Genomic DNA, 25,063 nt, shown 5'->3' on the forward strand with positions numbered 1-25,063 from the left:
CCTGGAATGCCCCCCACCACCAACTGCTGGGCCTTTCTAAAAGCTGAGCACTTGGAGGTCAGGGGTACCTCATGCTACCAGAGTGCCAGAATCCTCGGAGAGGGGCCCAGGGTCTCGGCGGCTCTGGCCCCACCCTACAGCGCCCTGTTCTGTCCAGGCTCGGGGTGAGCTGTCCCAAGTGGCCTGCTTGATAGCTGCGCTGCCTCTTTCCTCTGGGTAACAACCTGGCAGGCCCCCAGCCCCAGTCCCCAGCAGCCATCACATCACTGTGACCATTCTGTGGTCTTCCAGTACCCCCAGTCAAAGCCCACAGACTTGATCTCTCTGCTGGGAGCCAGTGCTGACTGGCCTGCCTGCTCCCCTCCCCTCTGAGGGCAGGGAGGCTCCACCCCAGCTCTGGGTGGACAGTCCTGGGGCCCACACCCAGGGGAAGCCATGCCTAAGAGGGGGCCAGGCCTGGGGGTCAGAACCAAACCACAGGTGCTCCCTGGGACCCCTGGAGGGATGACTGAGCGTCTTCCCAGCTGGGAGAAAACCTGGCCCTGGCAGGGGTGCCCCTTTGTCCTTCAGGAGGCAGGAGGGGGCAGTGAGGTCCCAGGCTCTCTGGCTCTGTCTCCCTCCCCCTGTTGCTGCTCTATGGTGGGGGTTCAGGGTTCAGGGTTCAGGGATCAGGGCCAAGCTGTAGGCAGATGTGGAAGGTGTCTCGGTGGCTTCAGTGGGGGCCCCAAGCCCAGCTGGCAGGCCTGGTGACTCAACAATCTGGGATGGGGAGCGCGGTACCCTCGCCTCCCCGGCAGGCAATACCCCATAGGAGACCCATTCCCGCAGCTGTCCACGGTGCCCCGCACCCCTCTGCTGCTCTCCCTCCTCAGAAACTGACGAATCGCCTGGTGCAGGAAGATGGGAGCACCACCTGCCCTGGGCGGGAGCACGGGCCAACTAAGTAGAGTCTTCATCTGTGAAGTTGGAGGCCCCCTCACCACTTGCCACAGGCCTGTGTTCTGCTCACAGGCGCGTGCCCTCATCTTGATGTTTGGGGATGGGGGTGGTTGGGCCCCAGGTAGGGGTGAGGGCCAGACCCAGCCTCTGTGAATGCCAGCGGGAGGGTGGGCTTGTAACATTACATAGAAAGAACAGGCGGCCTTACTGGACCTGATGTCCCGCAAGGCTGGGCTGCAGATGGAGAGCCAAGGCCCACACGGCCTCACTGTCAGGGGTGGCCTCCCCTTGCCCTCTGGAGGGGTCCTCCATTGATACCCCCTGCTTCCTTTGTGTGTGAAGGCACGGGCTTACCAGTGCCTCGGCCTCCGAAGCCCCCGGGTCCGGGAGGGGCCAGTTAAAGCATTCCTGTGGCCCTGGCGGGGTGGCCCTGACAACTAGACTCCTTGGTCCAGGCCAACAAAGGCCTTACTCCCTGGAGCCACCTCAAACCTCAGCACCCAAAGCGGCCCGTTATTTCCATGTTGCAAATGAGAGAAAACAGGCTGGGAGAAGCACCTCACGAGGTCCAGCGGGTGGGCAGCCCTCGCCTCCCCGAAGGTGGGAGCCGCCCCGGCCTCCGCGTCGGGTTCTGGGCCGCGAGAGGGGCGGGGCAGGGGCGCAGGGCTGAAGTCGGTGGCTTTGTAGGGCCCCGCAGGGCGCGGAGCCACCTGGGGAAACGGAAGTTCAGGGAGGGCGAGGCCGTGGCCCACATCCAGGCAGCGCAGGCCGCGGGTCGCTCCCGTAGCCAGGAAGAGCCGCCGTCCGCACCGGGACCGGAGAGGAAGCGGAGGTCTGAAGGGGGACAGGTCGGACGTGGCCTCAGAGAGGGAGGATGTGGGCCCCGGAGCTGAGCCAGGCGGCCGGAACCCCACGGGACCCGCGCGCACGTCCCCACCAAAGGGGCCCCGGCGTTGGGGGGCGAGGGGTCGCTGCCCTGGAGGACATTGGGACCTGCCGCGCTGCGCTCCGAGGCGGGGAAACGGAGGGACGGCGGGGCGGAGGGGCGAAGCGAGCCTGGACTCCGGGGGAGGCGAGGCCGGGAAGACCCAGTCCCGAGGAGCAGAGGGGGCTGGCCAGCTCCGGGCCGGGGGCGCCGACGGAGCCGGTTCCAGTTGGGGGGTCCCTGGGCCCGGCGGGGTTGCGGGACGCGCCGTCGGGGAGCTGCGGCCCGGGAGCCCGTCCGGAGGCGGCGCGGGGTCCGGGCGGGGCGCGCAGGGGCGGCGCCAGGCGGTGACGTGCGCGGGGGACGTGCCGCGCCAGCGACCCGAGCACTTAAAGTCGCCCCCGGCGCGGCACGGACCGGCAGAGGCGGGCAGAGGCGGCGAGAGGCGGGCTGAGGCGGCCCAGCGGCGGCAGGTAGGCGCGGCCGCGATGCTCGCGCGCGGGCCGGGGCCCAGGAGCTTCCCCGTGCCGGGCAAGGGGGCGGCCTCGGGGTCCGCGCTCTCACCCCCACCCCGCCCACTTTGTCTATCAGGTCCGGGGGCGCCCGGGGCATGGACTAGCCTTCTCGACTCCGAGCGGGCCCCACCGAGGGCTCCCGAGAGCCAGCCGCGCCCCTCTGCGCCCTCGCATACCTGGCTGCCCAGTCTCGTCTCCCCCGGTCCGGCCCGGCGCCCACCCGTCGGGCTGCCCTCAGGGGCTGGGCTCGGGCCAGGAGATGGCTGCGCCGGCGGCCAAGCCCGGTCCGGGTATAAATAGCTCGGTCCGCGGCGGCGGGGGGCGCGGGCTATATTTGGTGGGGTTGCTGCAGCCCTCCCTGTATGGGTGGCCTCCCCGAGGGAGTGGGGAGCACTTGCGCTCGGGCCGTGGCGCTTTCCCCTGTTCGCAACACCCTGAACACTCCCCGACCCACACCCCGCCCTGGGCAATGACTAACAGCCCGAGACCGTGCAGGGAAGTGGGGGACCCTCTCCAGAGCCAGGCTGGGCTCCCTGGGTTCGCCCTACCTCCACCCCTGGCCCCCAGCTCGTGGGAAAACCAGGTGCAGCCTTTGGTAGCCTCCCACTTCCTAACCCACGCCTCAGTTTCCCTATACGAACAGTGGGTTGGTCAGGAGCCTCCCTGGGTGTTGGGCCAGTCAAGAGACAGGAGCCGCAGAGTGGAAGGGAAGCCCCTTAGCTCTGGCCGGGGCCTCCAGGGGTGGCTGGAGTCGGTGAGGGACGATGGGGGGAGCCGAGGGGCAGCTGTCCTCCTCTCTGTCCCAGAGGCACGGAGCTTCGTGGCCAGAAGGCCTGGGCTGAAAGGGTCCCTCTCCTGGTGATGGCCAGAGTCAGGCCTGCTGGGCGGGAAATGGCAGTTGGCCCACCCCAAGGCCCAGGGGTTGTCCATGCTGAGCACAAGGGTGGGAGGTCTTGTGTCTGTTGGGGCCGGGGAGTCCAAGGTCCCAGCTTCACTGCACAGGCCTGGAAGTCAGGTGGGTGCTGGCCTGACCCTGCTGAAGGAGGGTCTATTCCGCCAGCGTGGTGTGGAGGCGGCTGGGCTCGACTCCCTCATGGCGGGCAGGAACTGAGGAGGTGCTAGGAGGCCATGGGGGGGGTGTCTGCCCCCAGAGAGGCTTTGAGTGCATGGGGGCTCTGCTGTGGCACGTGCAGCGTCTGTCCCCCAGGGCCCCATGGTGTGGACAGAGTCTGGGGTGGGCACCTGGAGGCCTGGTCTCAAGGCAGGCTTGGTAACGACCCCATGTGACCTTGGGCAGGGCCGGCCATCCAGGCCACCCAGAAAGCCATGTGGCCTGCACGATCAGGCCAGACCCCACTGACTGGAGCGGGGCACTTTACTTTGGAGGGGCAGATACTAGAGGGCTCTATGGATCCCAGCCCAGCCGTCAGGCCGGACGGGTCCCCCCTACTGGCCTGCAGTGACCCTTATGCCAGGCTCGGCTGGCTCAGCGGTGGGTCCTGGGGTGACCTGGCCACGTGGGACAGAAGGGCCTGTGCCGCTCCCTCCAGTGAGGTGCCAAATGTGGGCCACACTCTGGGCCCCAGTGGGGGCCTTCCGGGCAGTGGTGCAGAGCCATTGGAGGTGCCCGGGCCCTGGGGCAGGGGCGGGGCGGGAGCAGACAGAGCTCAGGGTGTCCTCCTAGCGTCACCTGCCCGAGTCAGGCCCATCTGTGAAATGGGCCACGCCGGGCAGCCGCACGCAACGGAACCGAACCGCTGGGCTCCTGCCCCGAGACCCGCAGTTCACGAGTCGACGCCCCCGAGTCCCGAGCCGCGCCCACTGGTCCCACCTCTGCAGCAAGTGGAGTCGGCCCCGCCCTGTGGCTTCGAGGCTCCGACGCCTAGCGCGGCTCCCGGGCTCCGCTGACCCCGGTGGACCCGCGCGCCGGCAATTACGGTAGCGTCCAGTAGGGCGCCTACTGCGGGCAATACGGGGGCGCCTCCCATGGCGCGGTCACGTCCCCCACGTCCCGCGGCTGGCGGGGCGGGGCCGGGCGGAGCATCCTTCCCTCCCCCTCCCCCGGGTGGGCCCCGCCCAGCCTCGACCACCCGCGCCGACCCCCGTCCGCAGAGCCGGGAAGCCGGAACCCGCAGGCGCCCTCCAGCCGTCCCTCCGGCCCGGGCGGGGATTGCGCCGAGGAGGGACCTCTCCTGGCGAGGGTGGAGTTTTGGGTTCCCCCCTTCGCCCCGCACCTCCCGCCTTCCTGCCTCCTCCCGGTCTTTACCTTCCCCCCCGGGTCCCCACGACGCCCGCTGGGCGGCGGTGGGGTAGGGGGCGCCTCCTGACCCGACTCCCCTTCCAGCCTTGGCCTTCAGGCACTGGCTTTAGGGTGGAGGGGCGGCCTTGCGGGGTCCAGGAGGCCTCGGAGGTGGGGGACGGCGGCTCTGGACCAGCTCCGGCCCCCACCACCTCCCGGCCCCAGGGCGGTGACAGCCTTGCGGAGAAGGGGTCTTCAAAGCTCTGAGATCCCGCAGTGCCAGCTCAGGGCTGAAGCCTGCGGTGGCACATGCAGCCTTCCTTTCCCAAAGGGGACTTGCGCCCAGCCCCTCTTGGGGCACCAGTGGGGGCTCCTGGCCCTGGCCCTGGGTGGAAGTGGCCAATCCGCAAATGAGGCCTGTGTGTCTGCCCCGCCGGCCCCTGCCGTCATGATGTAAGCGGACACAGAGCGGCAGGGCACGGGCTGCGCGGGGGGGTCTGCGGGGGTCAGAGGTGGGGTGCAGGGCCCAGGCCTGGGGCAGCCCCTTGCGCAGCGTCCACCCCCTGCAAGCTCGGCCCCGACACCTTTGCAGGCGCCTGGGGCGGGGCTGCCGGGAGTTGCTCACTGCTCCTTCCTTGTTTGCACAACAGGGACTGCGGGGGAAGAAGGGAACTGAGGGAGGCCCCTCCCCCGGTGCAGCGCCGTCCCGCCCTCGGCACCCCTTGGCAGCCAGGCGCTGGCCACAGAGGCCGCTTCCTTGGTCCTCAGGCAGCTCCTGGGATCCAGGAAGGAAACGAATTACCCTTTTCCTGCGCCGCCTCCTGACTGGGCCACAAAGGCAGGGCCAAAGCCCATCCTTCAAGGGCTGGAGTCAGTTAGGTAACAGGCCACGGGTCCCGGGCTCAGGCCACCGCACGGACCCAGGGAACGGGCTGACAGTCCAGCAGAGGCCTCAGCGAGGCGGTGGCGCTGCGCACAAACCTGAGGACCTAGGCAGGTGAGGGGTCTGCAGGTCCAGACGCCTGAGGGGAAGCATGCCAGGGTGCCCAGTGCCCCCCCAAGGTGGTGGGCGAGGTTTCTGGAGAGGTCCCGGAGGAGCGGGCTTGGGCAGCAGGGGTCAGGTTCAGGACCCTCTGTGCATGAGTCCAGGTTGACTCTGCAGGACGGCATTTCGAGCCACCTGGCATGGCGTTCCAGGCCTGTGACGGGGCAGTGCAGGGGTCCGAACTGGCAGGCACCCAGGTCCTGAGGACTTTGTGGTCGAATCCTGGTCTAAAGCCAGGGGTCCTTGCAGAGCCCTGCGCCCTGCACCCTTGAGGGAACTGCCTGCAGGAGCCCCTGGCTTGGGAGGGCGCATGGCTGTGGGACGCAGGGTCTCCTGCAAGGGACTTTCCCACCCACCCCTGCCCCAGGCCTCCCGCTCAGCTTCCAGCAGCCTGGGGTCGTAGAGCCTTTGGGGGACCTGCTCTCCGGGCAGCCCCCACCTGGGAGATCAGCTTTCTCATCCCAGAGGCCAGGTTATTTCTGGGTGGGTTGGCATGCTTCCTGGGGGGCGGCGGGGGGGGGGGGGGTTGGTAAATGTCAGGGGAAGGCCAGCCTGTGGCGTGTGCCCACGGAGAGGCCAATGCTTGGTGGCTGTGGCGTGTGCTCCAGGCAGGACAGCCCCAGGGTTGTCCCTGGAACACCAGGCAGTCTGTACCTTGGCCCATCACGGTGCCGGGGTTATCCTGGAAGATGGGGAGTGTGGGCCATTATTTTGTGCCCCTTCCCCGTACTCCATCTCCTGTGGAATCCCTTGCCCCAAGCCATGTGGGCAGACAGCTGGCTCCAAGTCAGCCCCTGGACACCAGGCTGGAGTGGGAACTCCTGGAGCCATTTCAGCATGGCTGGCACCAGAGGCTGGGTGAGGACAGACGATGGTGCCAGGCTGTGGTCTGGGGGCTTGTCCAAATGCCTCATCTTGACACAGAAGATGGCCCTCCCCACATGAGCATCACGTGGAAGCCACAAGCACCTCAGGTCTCAGAACATGCTGTGCCCTCCTGGTCAGTGAGTCCTGGCACTGCCCCAACCCTCTGCCAGCCCTCCTTGACCCTAATTCAGGGGCGCCGCATCTCCTGAGGGTGGCCACTGTCCCCTGCCTCCCCACACGCCCTCGTCTGTCTCCTGAGGACCCTGGCGGGCTTCAAACACTGGGTCTGCCTGCGTCTCCCACCCCCGCTGGTGCAGCCAGGGAGACTCAGAGGCCTTGGTACCTCTTTGTGTTTTGCAGGGGGAACCTGGGGTATGCAAAATGTGTCTATTCCTGTTTGTTGTATACACATTTCCTTCCTTGGCCTTGCATGGCCTGTTTATTTTTAAAAGTGCAAACCTGCAACCCCAAACAAGCTGGGGCCCTGAGGCCGTCAACCCCTCCAGTCTCCCCTGTGACCCGCAGTCTGCGTCCTGTTCCCAGTTTCATTCCTCAAGTGCATATATATATATATATATATTTTTTTTTTTTTTTTTTTGAGACGGAGTCTCGCTCTGTCGCCCAGGTTGGAGTGCAGTCGTGCGATCTCGGCTCACTGCAAGCTCTGCCTCCTGGGTTCATGCCATCCTCCTGCCTCAGCCTCCCGAGTAGCTGGGACTACAGGCGCCTGCCACTGCGCCCAGCTAATTTTTTTATTTTTAGTAGAGACGGGGTTTCACCGTGGTCTCGATCTCCTGACCTCGTGATCCGCCCGCCTTGGCCCCCCAAAGTGCTGGGATTACAGGTGTGAGCCACCGCGCCCAGCCTCAGTGCATATATTTTTAATATCTTGTAGTTACCCTGCTGTATACTGTCATCTTAGGGACCTTTTAAACAATACCAGTATGAGCGGGACCTACCCTGCTGCTCAGTGACCCCAGGCAGTGTGTCCTAAGGTGGTGTGTCCTGAGGCGTGCGACACTCCTCTGTCCTGTCCCAGGCACTGTGGTGGGGGCATCCGGTGTCCAGGTGCAGAGGCAAAAGCTGCTCCCGGGTTTCCCAGAAATGGTTCCAAGGCCCGGGTCCCAGAGAGCCAGTGCAGGTTGGGGGGTGGACCTCTGGCTCTGTGGGGGGGGTCTGTTCTGCTCCAGTGGGCCGTGTCTGCCTTGTCATCATCCAGACAGCCACAGCTGGCTCCTGGGTCCCCTCGTCAAGCAGCATTTCCCAGTAACAGTGACTTCGTGGAACACTTAGGAAGCCCTTAAAAACCATCCTCGGACCTCTGAGGCAGGGACTCCAGGGGGCACAGCACCTGTGGTGGGGACAGGCAGGCAGGCTGGATGCGGGGAGGGCCCGGGAGGAGGAGTGAGGAGCCACGCACGGAACTGCTCAGACTCTCCTAGCAAAGGTCCTGGCCCTTGTGCATGCCTTTAGTTACATGTCTGCCTTAGAGGCAAAGACGAGCTGTCACGGGGGACCCACCAGGTCAGGGGTCTGCGGACACGCTTGCAGGAGGAACCCAAGGAAAGGGGGCGGGGGTGGAGCCCCACAGATTGCGTCGTGGGTGGGCGTGGAGCTTGCACAGCAGGCCTGCTGCTGCCTCCCAGGGCGCTGGTTCACAGCGCGGTCCCAGCAGGGAGAGGCTGAGCTGGTTGGACTAGACTACCCAAAGTCTCAGGTTGCAGCTCCCTGGTGAGGAGAGGACAAGGTGACTTCTGGGTGGGGTGGGGCATGAAGATGGAAGTCTGACCTCGGGTTCCAACTTGACTCAAACGAGCTGAGCTCCTGGAGTTTACAAAAGGGACACCAGCTTCAGACATCATTGGGGCTGGCATGGTTTGCTCTCGTGGGCTGGATGGGAGCCTCCCTAGCCCCTCCTGATTTCAGGCTGCAGCCTATGGGTCACTCCAGGCACAGGTGGGGTGAGTCTCTTCTCACTGGAGGAGTCGCTGAGCAAGAGGGCCGGTGGGAGGCAAGGAGGCATCCAGGGACAAGGGGCCAGATCTGCCCCCACTTCCCCACCCCACCCACTCTTAATACTGCAGCCCCTGTGCTTCCAACTGCCCCCTCCAGCCTGGGGCCCAGCCCCTCACCGCCAGAGACTGCCCGCCTCCTCTTGGGCAAGCTCCTGGTGGGCTCCACTGAAGCCAAAGTGGGCCCTTGGGGGCAGGAGAGCCAGAGCAAGGCACGCTCCACCTAGATTTAGACCGGGAGAGACCTGGAGGATGCCACCCCCAGAGGTCCTGGGGCGAGCTCAGTGCTGGGGACCGGAGGTGCCGTCTGCTGCCAGAATCATGGTGTGCGTGGTCCCTGCCCAGCACGGGTCAGCCAGAGCGAGCCAGGGCAGAAATGACGGCCAGGTCGATGTTCCAGCCGGGGGCTGCTTGTCCCAGGAGGTAATCTGAGTCCTGGCCGAGCCCAAAAAAGCCACTGCCCTTTAGAGCCAGCTGTGAGGGTGCAGGAGGCAGTGCGGAGGGAGTGGGACCCACAGCTGCTAGCTTCCCTCCAAACCCTCCTGCCTCCACCAGACACCAGGTCAGGGGGCCACAAGTGTGGGTGCCGGGCAGCTGCCCCTCAGCTGAGCTGCCGGGCCACCCAGCTCGTGTCCCTCCCCTGCCGGGCTACAGCTGGGATGGTCACCCGGGCAGCCTGAGTCAGCCTGCTTTCTCTCTCAGGTGAGGCGGAACCAACCCTCCTGGCCATGGGAGGGGCCGTGGTGGACGAGGGCCCCACAGGCGTCAAGGCCCCTGACGGCGGCTGGGGCTGGGCCGTGCTCTTCGGCTGTTTCGTCATCACTGGCTTCTCCTACGCCTTCCCCAAGGCCGTCAGTGTCTTCTTCAAGGAGCTCATACAGGAGTTTGGGATCGGCTACAGCGACACAGCCTGGATCTCCTCCATCCTGCTGGCCATGCTCTACGGGACAGGTGAGGGTGGCCTCACACCGGGCCCCCTGTCCGGGGCTCTGCTGGCGGATCCTGCTGGGCGCATGTAGCTGGGCTCAGCAACAGGGCCTTCCGCCTGCTCCCCAGGGAACCCTGGAGGGAAGCCCTTGGGGCCAGGATCCTGCTGGGCAGCAACATGCTCTCCACGGGGCCAACCCAGGCAGGGCACGAAGTCCATCCTGGCCCCTGTCCAAACGGGTCGGCTGTATTTATAGACCGTCTCAGAGGACAGGCTCCCGAGAGCCGTTCCTGAAAAGGTGGCTGTTCCTGAGCTGCAGGGACCCACGGGGCCCAACAGGCGGCGCTCACGTGTCATTATGGCCTGCGCTCGGGGAGCCTGCCCACGGGGTGCCCCGCGGGGGGAGGGGTGGCGTGGGAAGGGGAGGCCGGCTCCAGGCTGTGAGCTCAGTCGGCTGGCGGGGGCAGAGCTGGCTGCAGGCCCGGCCCCTCTCAGCTGCTGCCCTCTCCAGGTCCGCTCTGCAGTGTGTGCGTGAACCGCTTTGGCTGCCGGCCCGTCATGCTTGTGGGGGGTCTCTTTGCGTCGCTGGGCATGGTGGCTGCGTCCTTTTGCCGGAGCATCATCCAGGTCTACCTCACCACTGGGGTCATCACAGGTGAGTGGGGCCGGCCGGTGGGCCGCACATGCCAGGAGGGGCAGGGGCCGTGCACTTCTGCTCCTGGGTCCAGGCCTCTGGAGGACAGCAGGGCGGGTGGCTGCGGGGTGTCCCAGCCCCACCTCATTGTCCCCCTCTCGAGTGGGTGGGTAGCAGGGGCTCTGCACCCTGGGAGCCTGAGCCTGTGGGAACCTGGGGGCAGAGATGAGGGTCTCGGGCTTTGGGGGCAGCCTTGGGGGGCTCTCACCACATTCCCTTTCCTCCAGGGTTGGGTTTGGCACTCAACTTCCAGCCCTCGCTCATCATGCTGAACCGCTACTTCAGCAAGCGGCGCCCCATGGCCAACGGGCTGGCGGCAGCAGGCAGCCCTGTCTTCCTGTGTGCCCTGAGCCCGCTGGGGCAGCTGCTGCAGGACCGCTACGGCTGGCGGGGCGGCTTCCTCATCCTGGGCGGCCTGCTGCTCAACTGCTGCGTGTGTGCTGCACTCATGAGGCCCCTGGTGGCCATGGCCCAGCCGGGCTCGGGGCCGCCGCGATCCTCCCGGCGCCTGCTAGACCTGAGCGTCTTCCGGGACCGCGGCTTCGTGCTTTACGCCGTGGCCGCCTCGGTCATGGTGCTGGGGCTCTTCGTCCCGCCCGTGTTCGTGGTGAGCTACGCCAAGGACCTGGGCGTGCCCGACACCAAGGCCGCCTTCCTGCTCACCATCCTGGGCTTCATTGACATCTTCGCGCGGCCGGCCGCAGGCTTCGTGGCGGGGCTTGGGAAGGTGCGGCCCTACTCCGTCTACCTCTTCAGCTTCTCCATGTTCTTCAACGGCCTCGCGGACCTGGCGGGCTCTACGGCGGGCGACTACGGCGGCCTCGTGGTCTTCTGCATCTTCTTCGGCATCTCCTACGGCATGGTGGGGGCCCTGCAGTTCGAGGTGCTCATGGCCATCGTGGGCACCCACAAGTTCTCCAGTGCCATTGGCCTGGTGCTGCTGATGGAGGCGGTGGCCGTGCTCATCGGGCCCCCGTCGGGAGGTGAGCGCTGCGCCCCCAGGCAGTTCCCCACACCTGCCCTTCCCGTCAGGCGCCCGCTTTGCGAGGGGGGGGGACGCGCACCCCTCGGCAGCCACCCGCAGTGTGGGACTCAGAGCTGGAGGGGGGTGCACTGTGCTGGACCAACCCTGATTCTGCTGGGGCTAGCGGGTCTCCATTAGGAGTGGGGTGCTCCGTCCGGCACAGTGTGCCCCAGACAGGCAGGGTGGCTAGGGGCTGGACCCAGGGGGTGGGCAGCTCCTCCAGGCTCTGCCTGGGCACCACGCGGCAGCTCCAGGCAACCCAACAGCCGGTTTTTGCATTTTGGGGCCTCTCCTTTTTGAAGGATGACTGAGCTAACACGTGAGGGAAATTAAGTTCTGACTGGAGCAGCCTTGCCCAGGCTCTGCCTGCCTGGCGAGGGGGTCCTGGGCTTGGGGAGGGCTCCTGTCTTGGAGTCCGTGGTGGCCAGGGCACAGGGCTGGTGCTGAACACAGTAGGGCCTCTGGGGCTGCCGACTGGAAGCCTCAGGGGGACTCCGTGGGGACCAGCGTGACTCCTGCCACCAACCGAAGCCCAAACTCCGCAAAGCCATTGCTATTTTTAGCCTCTTAAGTCTTGGTTCCCCTGGGGAGGAGGGAGGGGAGGCTGAGGAGGGAGGATGCCCCCAGCTGAAACACATGGAGGGGAGAGAACACCTCCCAGCCCCACAAGCTCAGAGGCAGACAGGGTGACCCTTGCGTGCTGAGACACGGAGGAGACACAGGCTTGGGTGGAGCCGTGGGCCCTGGGGGCAGCCCGCATGAGTGGCTGGGACTGATGGGGTCTTCCCGCAGGCAAACTCCTGGATGCGACCCACGTCTACATGTACGTGTTCATCCTGGCGGGGGCCGAGGTGCTCACCTCCTCGCTGATTTTGCTGCTAGGCAACTTCTTCTGCATTAGGAAGAAGCCCAAAGAGCCACAGCCCGAGGTGGCGGCCGCGGAGGAGGAGAAGCTCCACAGGCCTCCTGCAGACTCGGGGGTGGACTTGCGGGAGGTGGAGCATTTCCTGAAGGCTGAGCCTGAGAAAAACGGGGAGGTGGTTCACACCCCGGAAACAAGTGTCTGAGTGGCTGGGCGGGGCCGGCAGGCACAGGGAGGAGGTACAGAAGCCGGCAACGCTTGCTATTTATTTTACAAACTGGACTGGCTCAGGCAGGGCCACGGCTGGGCTCCAGCTGCCGGCCCAGCGGATCGTCGCCCGATCAGTGTTTTGAGGGGGAAGGTGGCGGGGTGGGAACCGTGTCATTCCAGAGTGGATCTGCGGTGAAGCCAAGCCGCAAGGTTACAAGGCATCCTCACCAGGGGCCCCGCCTGCTGCTCCCAAGTGGCCTGCGGCCACTGCTATGCTCAAGGACCTGGAAACCCATGCTGCGAGACGTGACTTTAATGGGAGGGTGGGTGGGCCGCAGACAGGCTGGCAGGGCAGGTGCTGCGTGGGGCCCTCTCCAGCCCGTCCTACCCTGGGCTCACATGGGGCCTGTGCCCACCCCTCTTGAGTGTCTTGGGGACAGCTCTTTCCACCCCTGGAAGATGGAAATAAACCTGCGTGTGGGTGGAGTGTCAGGACCAACGGTTTCCTAGGAGTATGTGGTTTTGCTGTGTGGCCTGTGTCCTGACTCGCACGTCTGCTGATGGCCTGGCTGTTCCTACCGTGGCTCTATCCTCGCCAGCTTTCCCTGCAGCGGCAGAGCATTCGTAGCAGGGGCAGGCACTGCGTGGAGGGGGCTGCGGGGCAGGTGCCTGGAGGCCACTGTGCCAGGGTGGCCTCTGAAATGTGCCAGGGAGCCCCTACGTGGTGGTTAGATGGGAGCTGAGGTGGAACAAGCCACTTTATTCACTGCTGTGTTTAAGAAACAGGACCCTCCTGCCTTCCCTTTTTCGCCCCTCTGGCTGGCTGGCAGTGTGCGTGGTGTGGTCAGTGCCCAGGGCTGGTCTTTGTGCCCTGTCCTCCATCCAGCCCGGCCCAGCGCTTGGGCTTGTCCTGGACACCTAACACCCACCTGCCCTCGTGGCCAGCAGTGGCCTGCGTGGCTGGGAGCCCGGTCAGAGGCCGCCGGGGCCCTCAGTAGGTGCGTCGTGGGCGCTGGGGACGGCAGCGGGTGCCCTGGCGGGCCGCGTGCAGCCGGAGAGACGCCATGTCCCTGCTCCTCTGCAATGAAAAGCAAGCGAAAAGTGCACATCTCAGGTCCAGCTGTCCCCATCTGCCCCTGGCCTTGCCCCAGCTGGGCTTGAGCTCTTGCAGCCCAGGCTCCTGCCTGCAGCCTCAGGGCTGTGGAGGCCTCTAGCAGGGCTCAGGCTGGCGGGCAGTGCCAGCAGCTGCAGGGATCAAGGTCAGACTCTGCACAGCTAGGCCCATGTGTCTCGGCAGAGTCCACCTGTCCCACCCAGCAGCTGAAGGGAGAAGGACGAGGAGGCGGGGAGCAGGCGAGGAGGTGGGGAGCAGGCAGCCCGGGCCTCAGAGGACACATGGCCTTCCCCCGCTGGCATCCCCACATCAGGGCCACCAGGGGACTGCTCACACCCAGGGGTTGCCACCTCTGGACCTGGCTGTCCCTGGTTCTGCTGACCTCAGGAGTGACCTGGGCTTACAGAGGTACTGGCAGGGAGGTCATGGGCCGGGTGAGGGGTGCTCGCTCCTGGAACCCCGTTTCCAGGTATCTCGGGCCCTCACCCTCCCCTAGGCAGGAAGCAGTCTCTCTAGCTCAACTGTCACCCCTCGTCTGCCCCACTCTGGTCCCCACACCCACAGCACACAGCAGAGGCTCAACACAAAGTAGCCAGGCAGTGCTGCTCCCGGACAGACATGCCTGAGGGACCGTGCTCAGTGATTCAGGAGTGGTCCAGATGTGGGAAGGCGGCCACGCTTGGTTGGGGGCACAGGACGTGTGGGGGCTGGGGTCCCTGTGCCGCAGGGTGGGCGTGAGTGGGCGCTGAGTTCTACCAACCCCTCCCTCAGCTGGTGCCTTTAAAGGAGGGAAGCCATGGGGCAGCGGGTCTGCTCTGACCCGACAGGCAGGAGTGAAGGGGAAGGGAAGCCCGGAGCCCACTGGGAGGAAGCTGGGGGCAGAGGTCTGGTGCGTGGGCTGCACAGAGCTATCCCCCAACCCCGGCGACAGATTCTAGTGCCAAAAGTGGTTCAGGTCTACCGTGTTGTGAAGATCCCCTGACCAGAGACACGTCCGTCCAGAACCCACTGCTACTTGGGGTGGGGGTGGGGGGCAGAGGGCGCACAGACTTCTTCACATGATCCCAGATCAGAGGGAGAAGGGAGGTGTCCGCCCGGCCTGGGCCTTCCCAGAGAACAGCCCTGGAACAGATGTGTGCAAGGTCTGTGCTGGGGGAGGTGGCGGGGGAGGCACAGGGGACCCAGAAAGGGCTTGGTGGCCCCGGACGCTGCCGTCCCTCAGCCTTCCGAGGGGGTCTATGGTGAAGCTCCCGGGAGGCGCTGCCCAGTACCTGGAGGGCCTGCTCTTTTCAGCGTCTAAACTATGCCCGAGGACACAGACCCAGCCAGACTCAGGTTCAGAGAACAAGCCCTCTAACTCTGTCCGCTCATGCCCCCGCAGATGAGATGCAACAGGCCTTGAGGACATGCAGCCCCTGCTCCCTCTCAGGGCAGGGAACCCCAGGAGGGCGGCTGCAGGCCTGGGAAGCTCAGGCAGGAACTGGAACTTGGGTCTTGCCATTTTCCGGTTGGGGCCGGTGAGCGGGGCAGGGGCTGAGCCTCAGCCACGGCCACAGTGAGGCCTCACACGGTGTCTCAGTCTGGGGCAGCAAGAGGGAACCACGTGAGGTGGGCTGGAGACAGGGAAGGCCCGGAAGCCAGCTCAGATGCCCAGGGCACAGCCAGAATGGCTGAGAGGAAGGGCCTGGGAGGAGGGGCTGGCAGAGCTCCAGGCCACGGGCATCCCCACGGTTGGGGAAGGAGTGCATCACAGGCAGAGTTGGCGGGACAGCCCCAGAACCCCCTCAGCACATACCCACGTGGGGCTCAGAAAGCTACACCGTTCTTAGAGCAACCTCCAGGCAAGTGACCCGAAGTCCCTGTGCTTTTTCACTACAAACAAAAATATCCTCCTCTTAGGCAGCGTGACCCTGGCCAAGGGGCCAAGGGAGTGGCCTGGAGTGGAGAGTATTGGGTGGAGGTGGGGGTGGGAGGGGAGCTGGGAGGGGAGGCGGCCTAGCCTGGCTGAGCTCACCCACACATGAGCACAGGTCAGGAGTTGGTGCAGACCTCCCTGCTCTGGCAGCCTGACAGCCCCCGCAGGCCTTGGATAGGGGCCGCTGCTGTGTGCTCTGGGGGGGGGGGGCGGAGAGGAACCCTATCTCCTTGTGCCTGTGCAGGGCCATCGGGCAGCTCCTGGGCTTCAACAGCTCAAGCGACAGGGGGATCCCTGAGCACCACGGCCCTATGGCAGGGGGAAGGGACATGCGCTCACCCCAGGCGGCTGGAGTGCGGCTGCCGGTGCCGCCCGAGAAGGCAGGGACTCTCCAGAACCGTCACACAGAACGTGCGTGGACTTCTGTGTGCACAACAGAGCCCAAGGGGGCAGCACGGCGAGGAGCAGTCGCCACCCCTACCTGCCCGGCAGCAGGCCCATGGGGCAGCTCTCCTCCTGCTCTGCCAGCTCCCAGACACCCACAGGCTGAGAAAGAACAAACAGCCATCTCAAAGAAGTATTTTCACACAGTTCACCTCAACACAGTGAAAACTCTCAAGCTGATGAAATAAAGACCACATGGAAAGGGGAGGGAAGAAAGGTAGAAGTCATTATGAATTTATTATTTACACAATTGTTAAAGTACACAAATACAGTGGCGATACAAACGCACAGCTCGGAGACTGGCCGCCAGTGCACAGCTGACACGACGTCCTACCTACGTCTCCTGCACGGGGCGACGGGGACTAGATACTGGGCAAGGACTGTCACAAGCACTCCGAAGACGCGACCTGGCGAGGCTCGGGCTGGAACCCGGGCGCAGAGCTGCCTCGCACAAACGTTCTGGGCACTACATCGGGACCACAGATATTTACAAAGCAAGCTTGCGCCACTTCAGGCCACAGCGTGACGTCTCTCCGGGTGGGGGACGTCTACCTTCAAGAAGGGGTCCAGCAACAAAGAAAATCTCTTAACTCGGCTCTGACCCACCCCGACCTCCCTCTGTACTTCAACACACAGCTCCCACCCGCTCAAGGCCCCGTACTCCATAACGCTTACACAGTAACCAGCCTAGGATTGAGAAAGCATCCATGGGCTCAGGCAGACGGCCAGCCAGCTGGGGGGGGGGTGAACAACTGTGTTCTGGGACGCCAGCCAGTTATGTCATCTGGGGAACTCTGGGTTGGAGAAGGGAGAACCAAGGTGCACACCTTCGGAGCCCTAGAGTCCAAAGGGAACATCGTCCATCGTGATGGGGTCCAGCCGAAGTGCCCACGAACAGACTGCCCTGCGCATCGGGGTTGGGACCACATGGCCACTGGCTACCGCCCAAGTGCTGCGGAGTGAGAGGCGAGAAGGCATCCTGGGAACCTCAGGGCACAGCAGCATGGAGCCTGGGGCAGCACCAGCTCACGGAGGCCACCTGCCTTCTGGTGGGACTCGGCCCCACGCACGCTGCTTCACTTCTGACCAACAGACACGCACCCAACAGAAGGTCACAGCGCAGACTCTACTTTCTGGCCGTGAAGGTTCTGGGTCCAGTTGGGAGAGTCACCTGCTCCTTGGCACCTCAGGGTGGGTCCTTCTGGCCTGCCGGCTTTTCTGAGCTAGTCTTGGCACGTGGCAAGGACAGCCCCGCTCCTGGTTTTAAGCACAGGCATTCACACAGACCGAGTGCCAATCCGCACAGGAGCATTGAGTGCTGAGAAAATGGACCGAGTGCAAAGGCAGCAAGGCAACAAACACTACAGTAACCACCTCTCGGGTCACAGTCTTCTCCCAAGGGACCAGAAACGCATCTTCCACCTTGAATCCTGGGACTCCCAATTGTCCTGCTAGGGTCTCAAAGCCTCTGCTTCCAAGCTCTCAGCTGCCTGCCCACCTCCTGGGGAAGAAGCGCGCAGTGCTTTGCCTGGTAACACCCACCGCACCCCTGCCCCGCGGCAGCCTGCGGTCCCTAACTGCTCTCCGAGGACCTCAAGAGTTCCTGACAGCAGGCATGTCAATTACAGGAGGAGGGAGGGTGAGACGCCAAAATCAGGTTGAAGAGGTCCCACCACACACGGGCACGCACACACACCACGGACTTTTGATGAGAAATCTCCTCTCCAAAGTGGACAATAAAACACTGCAAAACAAACACAGCACACACCCTTGAGATCCACCTGCACCTTCTCCCTGCCCGACTCCACCTCATACACAAACTCCAAGCCAGCATGTCTCAGAATTCCTTAGTCAACATTTTTTTTGTAAGACCGCAAAAACAGACAAGAAACAATAAAAAGACAGATTTTCTTTACACAGATTTAAGCCAATAATTTTTAGCAAAATGATACAAAACTGTCTTAACCAAGTAGAAGATTGGTAGTTACAGTGGAATCGTCAGGGAGTACAGGGCGGCCACCACTGGAGGGAGCTGAGGCCCTGGAAAGGGAGTCTGATTCTCTGCAATTCTCTCTCTGCTTTTCTTCCCAGCCCCGTTACAACCGAGTTCACGTGGGGGGCCGCAGTGCAGCCCCAGCGGTGGCAGCTCTTGGAGTCTGTCCGTTTAGTATGTTTCCCCCATGAGCGTCGCTGGGTGAGTGGCCTGGAGAGCTCCCGGTGTTAACATTTCGATCCTAGACCGGGGGACGCGTCACTAGTAAAGCCATTGGTAACAGAGTAGATCAGCCATGCATTGTCTGCCCTTCACAGCAATAAGGAGAGTTCTCATCGGTGCACGACAGACTGAAGACCACTGGAAGCCACCCGACCAGGAATCTGTCGGAGCCAAAGCACAGGAGAAGGTCAGCATGGGGCTGGGGGAGCCGGCCAGGCAGATACCACAGTGACGGTGCTGGGCAGGGAGGGGACGCACCGCCACCGCCTAGCCCCAGTCTAGACGCCTGCGTCCCCTGCCACGCACAGGGGCCTCTGTGGCCGGGACACGTGCTCAGCAGAACAAGTGACAGGAAGACGGGAAGAAGGAAGAGGCATGCAAGCAAGGTGCCCGCGGAGCCGGGCTCGGCAGGGTCGGAGGATCCGAGTGGAGCGGAGACGGGTGCTCCTGTCTCCCTTCCTGGAAAGGAACCTGGTGTTTGAAAATGGGTACCCCTCTCAGGGAAGACGTGAAAAGCAGTTCCTGTCAACACATTTCCAGAGTGTGCACAGTGTGAAAACTGCAGCGGGTCTCCCAGCGGCACAGACCCGACAGAAGCGCAAGCCCCTGCTGGAAGGAGCCGCCGAGCGCGCGTGGCTGCCGAGGAGGGAGCACAGCGTGGACGCCGGCCATGCACCGACGGCGGGGAGTGAGTGGGCTGCAGCTGGAGGAGTTAATACAGACGAAGCTGCGTGGACAAGACGGCTGGGCAGAGACCAAGTGTGAAAAGAAACACAAAACAAGGACAGAGATAAATGAGACAGGAAGAGAGAGGCGACTAGAAAAGCCGGCATGGCAGAGACTGCCCAGAGTGTGGCGCAGCAAGAGCTTAGGAGCCCCCAACACCAAGCGTGGAGCCACCCAGCTGAGCAGGACACAGACGCCCCTCCAGGCACGGCCGACCGCAGACAAGGCAACTCAAGTGCTCGGGGCACCCGCCTTGCCACTCCTGCCTCACGGGTGGGCACCCAGGACAGGAGGAGAGCAATGGCACACGGAACGCAGTCACGGGGAGGCCACAGGCCAACAGGATGGTCTCCTGGGGTCACTCTGTTCCAAAGCTCTCTGTGGACAGCCTCCCTCCAAGACTGGGCAGCGGACTGCCGCCGCTCTGCACCCCACAAGAAGAACAGAGCAGAAGAAGCCTCACTCTACCTCCAGCACCTGGCATGCAAGCCCAGCCCACCTGCAAGCTCCCATGGGTGGGGCATGGTGGCTCCCACCCACCTGGCGCTGCTGCCTGGCGCCCGCCACGCGCACACTCACCCAGTGCTGCCTTCCGATGGGAGACGAGCAGCTACTTGCCGTGGTGTTCGAAAGGAATGCTATTCTGAGGTGGGGAAAAGACAGCTGTTGGTAAGCGTCCCGCTGGCCCCCTGACTACCTGTGTCGGCTCCATGTCCAGATGGGCGTCCTTGCCTCAACCAGGTCCACAGACCGACAGGTGCCACCTGGGGGAGCCCAGGCACAGAGCACAGCCTCACTTGCCTCTCAGGACGGGCCTCTGGATGAGAGTGGTGCCCACTCCTCTTCTGGAATCACTTGCTCTTAAGGCCAACAATGGCATGGGACAGGCCCTCCTGAGTCTTCTCAAGCACTAAGAAAACCTGATCCCAGCAGGATGGCAGGTGCTGGGCAGCCCCACAACTGGGTCTCAGGGCACAGCCTGCAGGCAGGGGAGACGCACATCCTCGCCGGTACGACGACAGGGCTCAGGCCTAGTCCTGGGCAGGGGTTGATCAAAGCGAGTCATCGACTGTTGGAATGACGAGGCCTTCTTCTCACAAAGTAAAAACCCCAAACAGACTCAGCAACTAGATGGCCTTTAGGGCCCAGGCTACTGTAGCCAAAGAGCCCTGGCCGAACACCAACAGCCCGAAAAGAGAGGGGGCGAAGAGGGAACAGACCCAGGCGGAGTCCAGGCTGGGGCGGGGTCCTACAACTATGGGGGCCTCTGTGACCTACAGGCAGGCTGCCACGTGGTCTTCCACCCATCCACACCCAGCCACGGCCAGCAAGCCCTGGGAGACCTTCCTGCTGCCTCCTCCCATCTCCACAGGGCGCAAGGTCTCCTGAGAGGAGCAGAAAGAACAGGGAAGAGCGACGGCCCGAGGAGGAAGACTGGCCGGGGATGAGTCACTGCCCACGGTGACTGTCTCTCCAGCTCACCCGAGCAAACAGGTGAGGCGCTCAGAGCAATTGAGCCTCCTGTATTCCCCCTTGGGATTCAAAACGGGGGCTGCTGCTCACAGCCACCACGTGTGCTGGTGCTGGCAGAGTCTGGCAGGAAGGACACACGGCCAAAGCCTTCCTGTGAGATGGTGACAAAGGAGGGGGCCCGCCCTGGAGGTGGGGAGCCCTCAACATGCCTCTCAGGAAGGCCCCCCAGGGTGTCCAGGACCAGAGGCCAGGAGGCTTCTTTTGGAGAGAACACACCCCCAAACCAGCTCTCTCTGGAGACTCCTCCCTGCTGTTAGAGCCCACGTTGTATTTCCTCATATGGAAAACGAGGGCCTAAGAGCCAGCTGTGGGTTCCTGCCACAGCTCACCATGGAAGGAGACACTGCTCACGGCCACCTTGGGGGCTGGTGGCTACAACAGCCACACCCAGGTGCCGCCAAGGCCGTGTACCGAGAAGAGGCAGCTGGACTCAGGGCTGTGACTGCTCAGCACGCTCAGGACACCTTCACTGCCCACAAAGATCCCAAACCACTGGACACTTTACTTTCTTTAAAACAAACAAAAAGCACTCAGGCCCCTTCCCTAGTCTTTGTCAGCCAAGCGCTGGGGCGAGGCTGTCCAAGTCCGGTCAGCACCCAGCATGGGGAGCACTCTCGGCTCCTGTACCATGGTTCAGGGGCGACAGAGCCAGCCGCGCATCAAGACACGAGGGCACGGGCAGACCCTCCCGGGACCTGCTCACAGGAACTGATGCACAAGTGCCAGGCTCGTGGAAAGAAGCCAGTTAAACCCTTTCTGTGCTGTGTCTGGAGGTAACAGCAGGGTTGTGTGCACGTAAGGGACCCACTCTCGTGACGCAGCCCAGACCCCTCGAGCCCAATTCATATAACCACAAAGTCAAAATAACCACGAAGCCAAAATCCCTGCATCTTTGGTCTCTTTGGGAGGAAGTTATACAAAAAGGTCTGTTTCTAGTGAAATTATTAGTGAATTAGAAATGTGCAGTAACCCCAATCATTAAAAGACGGCAAGTGGTCAAGAGTGCTCCCCACTCCGGCATGTTCCTGGCTAGCCAGCTACACCCAGCCCCGCTCACGGCAGCAGGCCTGGCTCCATCCTGTGATCCCAACAAACACCTCCCCACAAGCCCACAGCCAGGCTCCAGGGCATTTCTGAACTGAGTTCCTGCTCATCCGGAAGACCCGTGGAGGATCTGGGCACCCCCCAGGATGCCTGCTGGTGAAACACAGCCCTGCCCCACTAACCCTGCCCCTGTTGGCGAACAACCCAGAAAACTATTTGAAGAAATATAATGGATCCATATGGAGAAAGCTGTTCTAGTTCAAAGAGCACGTTAGCAAACGCAAAAGACAACAAAAGCCAGAGCGAGGAGAGGAGAGGCCGCTGCAGGATGCTGAAGAGGCGGCGGCCGTGGCTAGGCCTGGGCTGCCAACAGGGTACTTCTCGTCCAAGGGAAGACAGGCAAGGCCGTCAAAAGAAGGGAAGCCTCGTTGCAGGGCATGCCACCAGGGAGGGTCTCACAAGAAGCCCGTGGAGGTCCCTACGGGCCTCCATCCCTGGCCAGTGGCAAGAATGAGGAAGAATGAGGAAGGTTCCCTTGGGCCGGGGGCACCCACAATGGGGCGCAAGCAGGCGAGTGGTGTCAGCTGCCTGGGGACGGCTGCGGGCAGCGGGGCACTCAAACAGCAGGAGAAAGCCCCCACGGTTTGCTGGCCTCAGGGACCTGAGACCTGAGACTGGCCACCTGCAACCAGGAGACAAGCCCCATGATGGCCCAGCATGTCTCCCAGGCCCTCCCGAGAAGCCTCATCTGCAACCAAGACACCACACCCTGGCGAGACTAAAAACTCTCAAAAATGGGGGGAAGAAAGGAAAGAAGAAGCCCTGGAGAAACCACAGCCCGCTCCTGACTCGGACGGGGTAGCCCGAGGCCCAGCGCCCGCCCGGGAGCTCTGCACCTACCTGTGAGGTGGACATGCGAGAGGTATCTTGTCGGCCAGTGAGGTCGGACGAGGAGATGTTGACGGGGGCCCCGCGGTGCAGCCGCATACTCACTTTCCGCTCTCTCTCCATGCCGGAGACGGGCCGGGGGGAGGTGTTAGCTGAGGACAGGGAGAGAAACGGAGTGGGCCGCCCCCGTCTGCTGCCTCTCACTCGGGGCTTTCTATGAGAGGCTGTGGCCGGAGAGGACCCTGGGCTGCCTGGACAGTCAGGACCTGGCTGTGGCCGATGGCCACCAACACTCAGATCCGGCCGGAGGGACACAAAGGGACATGGGAGCGAGGTCAAGGGGCTCACAGGGGAGGAACGTGAGATGCAGGAGGAATCACGCACACCAGCAGGTGCCCGCATTTCTAAAGGCGCCTGGGCAGCCTGGCTCATCCACCCTCAGGAGCGAGCATCGCCTGACACAGGGCACTTACAGCGTCCACCACCAAGTACCCTGTTGTCCCCACCAACCCCAAGACACAAGAAGTTACCCCAGAGCCAGCCCCAGAGCGCTGGGAGGGGGGCACTCACCCGTGTGTGAGGTAGGGGTGAGGGGTGTGGGGGGAGCCACTTCCTGCGTCCCCCGCAGGCGGCCGGAGGCTGTGGAAGGGAGGCCGCGGGTAGCCGGGTTCCGCGAGTGTCTCAGCCGCTCCTCTCGGTCCCTGCGCTCCCGCTCGGCGTCATCGGCGGCCCGGCTGGCACCCTGAGGAGGCAGGAGGTGAGGCCGGAATGGAACCAACTTTGGCAGAAAGCAACCCTAGGTCCTAGGCTGCCCCGGCCACGTGAGAAAATACCTACCAAAGGGCACTGGGACGAGACTGCCTGCAAAGCCCCCCACACGCTGCACGTTTCTCCCCATGGGATGCCAGCATCATCCCCACAAGGGGTCAGAGCCAGGCCTCTCAGCTCCCCCAACAATCGAAAAAACCCCACTCGCCATGGCATCTCCCTGTGGGCTCAGAACTTCCTTAAACTTCCAAATGGGCAGCAGCTACCCCCTGCTCCTCTGTGAACATGCTCACTGACACGTGCAGGAAGAGGAGAGGGACAGGAACCATCGGAGGCCAAAGACAGGCCCCAAATGGTGACAGCTGGGGAGGAAAGCGGGGTGGGGATGAGAGCGTTTGGTCGGACGAGGAGTACACTCAGGGTCCGGACCCTGCGGCCTCCAACAGCCTGTGCAGGTGTGGTGGCGCGGCCGGCAGCCGGCAGCCGGGTCTGTGCTGCACTATCCAGATGCACGGGGGTGGGGAGGTCAGATTTTAAGCCGAGACAGCAACCTATGAAAGAGCAGATTCTAACTGCCAATGCTGTGCGGCAGGGGCCTGCAAACTACAGCCCCGGGGCCAAACCCAGGTGCCACTTCTTCCTGCAAGTACAGCTCATTGGACACAGCCACGTTCACCAGGCAACACACAGACCGACACACCTGCGGCTGCAGCACCGTGCGGCCAGCACCGCCCAGACTCCTCATGCTGCCATTTATGGAAAACGCTGGCCTAGCCTGCTCTGAGGGCCGGGTGACTCTTAATGCAGCAGGAGGGTCGCTCTGATTCCTCCCGAGGCAGCACAGCCCTGGCAGAGGGACTGATCTGCCCTGTCGAGTGCACCCCTCCCGGCACCTGGGGCCCTGAGGCTCGGGCCTGCCTCGCCTGCCATCTCTCCGGGGCCTCCAAGTACTCCCCACGCTGATGGGCACTTGGCAAGTAAGTCAAGATGAACAGAGTGCACCCCTCCCAGCATCTGGAGACCCCGCCCCTCCCTGGCCCCTGCACGACTACTGGACAAGGCCGCCGTTTTTGTACCCTCCCAAGAGGCAGTTCTGCTCCTCCATCAGACCGCCGCCTGGAAAAGCTCCCAATTCTATTTAAAACTCATAATAAAACAGTAAGTTTTTAATGAAGGAACACAACAGTTCCACAGGAGCTTCAATTCTGACAGCGGTGTCTGAAAAGTAATTCAGCTCAGACATGGACCCAGGGCTGGGCTGCCTGTTTTAGAGGCTCCACGGCACGCTCACACCGCATCAAGAAAGCCACAGGGAAAACCAGCTCATGACAGGGTCAGTCAGGCTAGACGGGTAGCACCTCACCAGGCCCCAACCCCGCTCATCTCGTGGGCACCACGACCATGTGGCACAGTGAATGGGAATGCGCACCCCCAGCCCCCACCCTCTGCCCCCAGGGCATGCTCTGGGCCCTAGCTCCGCTTGGTGACAGGGAGGGAGGGGGCCTCCTGCTGTCCACACCCAGGAATTCCATGGACCCCTCTGCGTTCCCTAATGGCGTCTTACTTCTTGGCACCCCTTTCTGGCAGGCAGACACCCACTCAGTCCAGGTCCTGCCCACTACACACTTGCCCTTCACAACCAGAGACACTCCCTATATGGTACAGCCCCTCAACAAGACGGCCGCCGGCCTCTCACTGACAAGCCATCCCCCGCACACCACACTCAGCGAACGTGCTGGCAGTGCGACTTACAAATTTGAGCATGTTCCAGTCGAACACGTAGTCATAGGAGAAGCCCTGGCGATGGAACAGATTCCGGAAAAGCTGCCGCAGGTACGAGTAGTCAGGCTTGTCGTCAAAACGCAAGGAACGGCAGAAATTCAGGTATGTGGCAAATTCGGCTACAAAACAAGAAACTCAAAGCTAACTCATGAAACCCAACTGCGACTCAAGGTGTCTCTGCCAACGTCGCTGTCTACCTCCTGCTGCTGCACACTCAAGGGGAGAAGGACAGATGCAAAACACCTGTCAGATTTCTAAGACTCGAAGCCTTGAGAAAGCATCAAAAAGTATTCAAGTCACGGCCGGGCGCGGCAGCTCACGCCTGTCATCCCAGCACTCTAGGAGGCTGAGGAGGGTGGATCACGAGGTCAGGA

At 63.2% G+C, this 25,063-nt stretch overlaps 2 protein-coding genes across 13 annotated transcripts in view; one reads left to right on the forward strand and one right to left on the reverse strand.

Annotated features, from left to right (window-relative positions):
* The first annotated feature begins 1,584 nt into the window (after positions 1–1,584).
* On the forward strand, positions 1,585–12,755 carry SLC16A3 (solute carrier family 16 member 3). 4 transcript variants are annotated; one of them, XM_034943200.3, is made up of 5 exons: positions 1,585–1,771; positions 9,245–9,493; positions 9,982–10,125; positions 10,392–11,147; positions 11,981–12,755. In XM_034943200.3, exons 2-5 carry the CDS (start codon positions 9,271–9,273, stop codon positions 12,253–12,255), a joined length of 1,398 nt encoding a protein of 465 aa, XP_034799091.2. In that variant the 5' UTR covers positions 1,585–1,771; positions 9,245–9,270; the 3' UTR covers positions 12,256–12,755. The 4 variants fall into 4 exon arrangements, with proteins under 4 accessions (XP_034799091.2, XP_034799089.2, XP_034799090.2 ...); XM_034943198.3 differs by lacking the exon at positions 1,585–1,771 and adding an exon at positions 2,212–2,337; XM_034943199.3 differs by lacking the exon at positions 1,585–1,771 and adding an exon at positions 4,330–5,071.
* Positions 12,293–25,063, reverse strand: part of CSNK1D (casein kinase 1 delta) — a 34,284-nt gene continuing 21,513 nt past the window's right edge. For 3 of the 9 annotated variants that reach the window (XM_008961101.4, XM_063598823.1, XM_008961104.4), the window contains 3 exons: positions 24,660–24,808; positions 22,710–22,881; positions 17,640–22,291 (listed from right to left, as the gene is read on the reverse strand). In XM_008961101.4, the coding sequence (XP_008959349.3) occupies positions 21,996–22,291; positions 22,710–22,881; positions 24,660–24,808 (617 nt within the window). In that variant the 3' untranslated portion in view covers positions 17,640–21,995. Of the gene's footprint in view, positions 12,448–13,000; positions 13,339–15,951; positions 22,292–22,709; positions 22,882–24,659; positions 24,809–25,063 lie in introns of those variants that run through there. The other 6 variants (XR_010110591.1, XR_010110592.1, XM_003808951.5 and 3 more) reach the window with 5 other exon arrangements.

This window comes from Pan paniscus, chromosome 19, assembly GCF_029289425.2.
Source record: "Pan paniscus chromosome 19, NHGRI_mPanPan1-v2.0_pri, whole genome shotgun sequence".
Classification (NCBI taxonomy): Eukaryota; Metazoa; Chordata; class Mammalia; order Primates; family Hominidae; genus Pan; species Pan paniscus.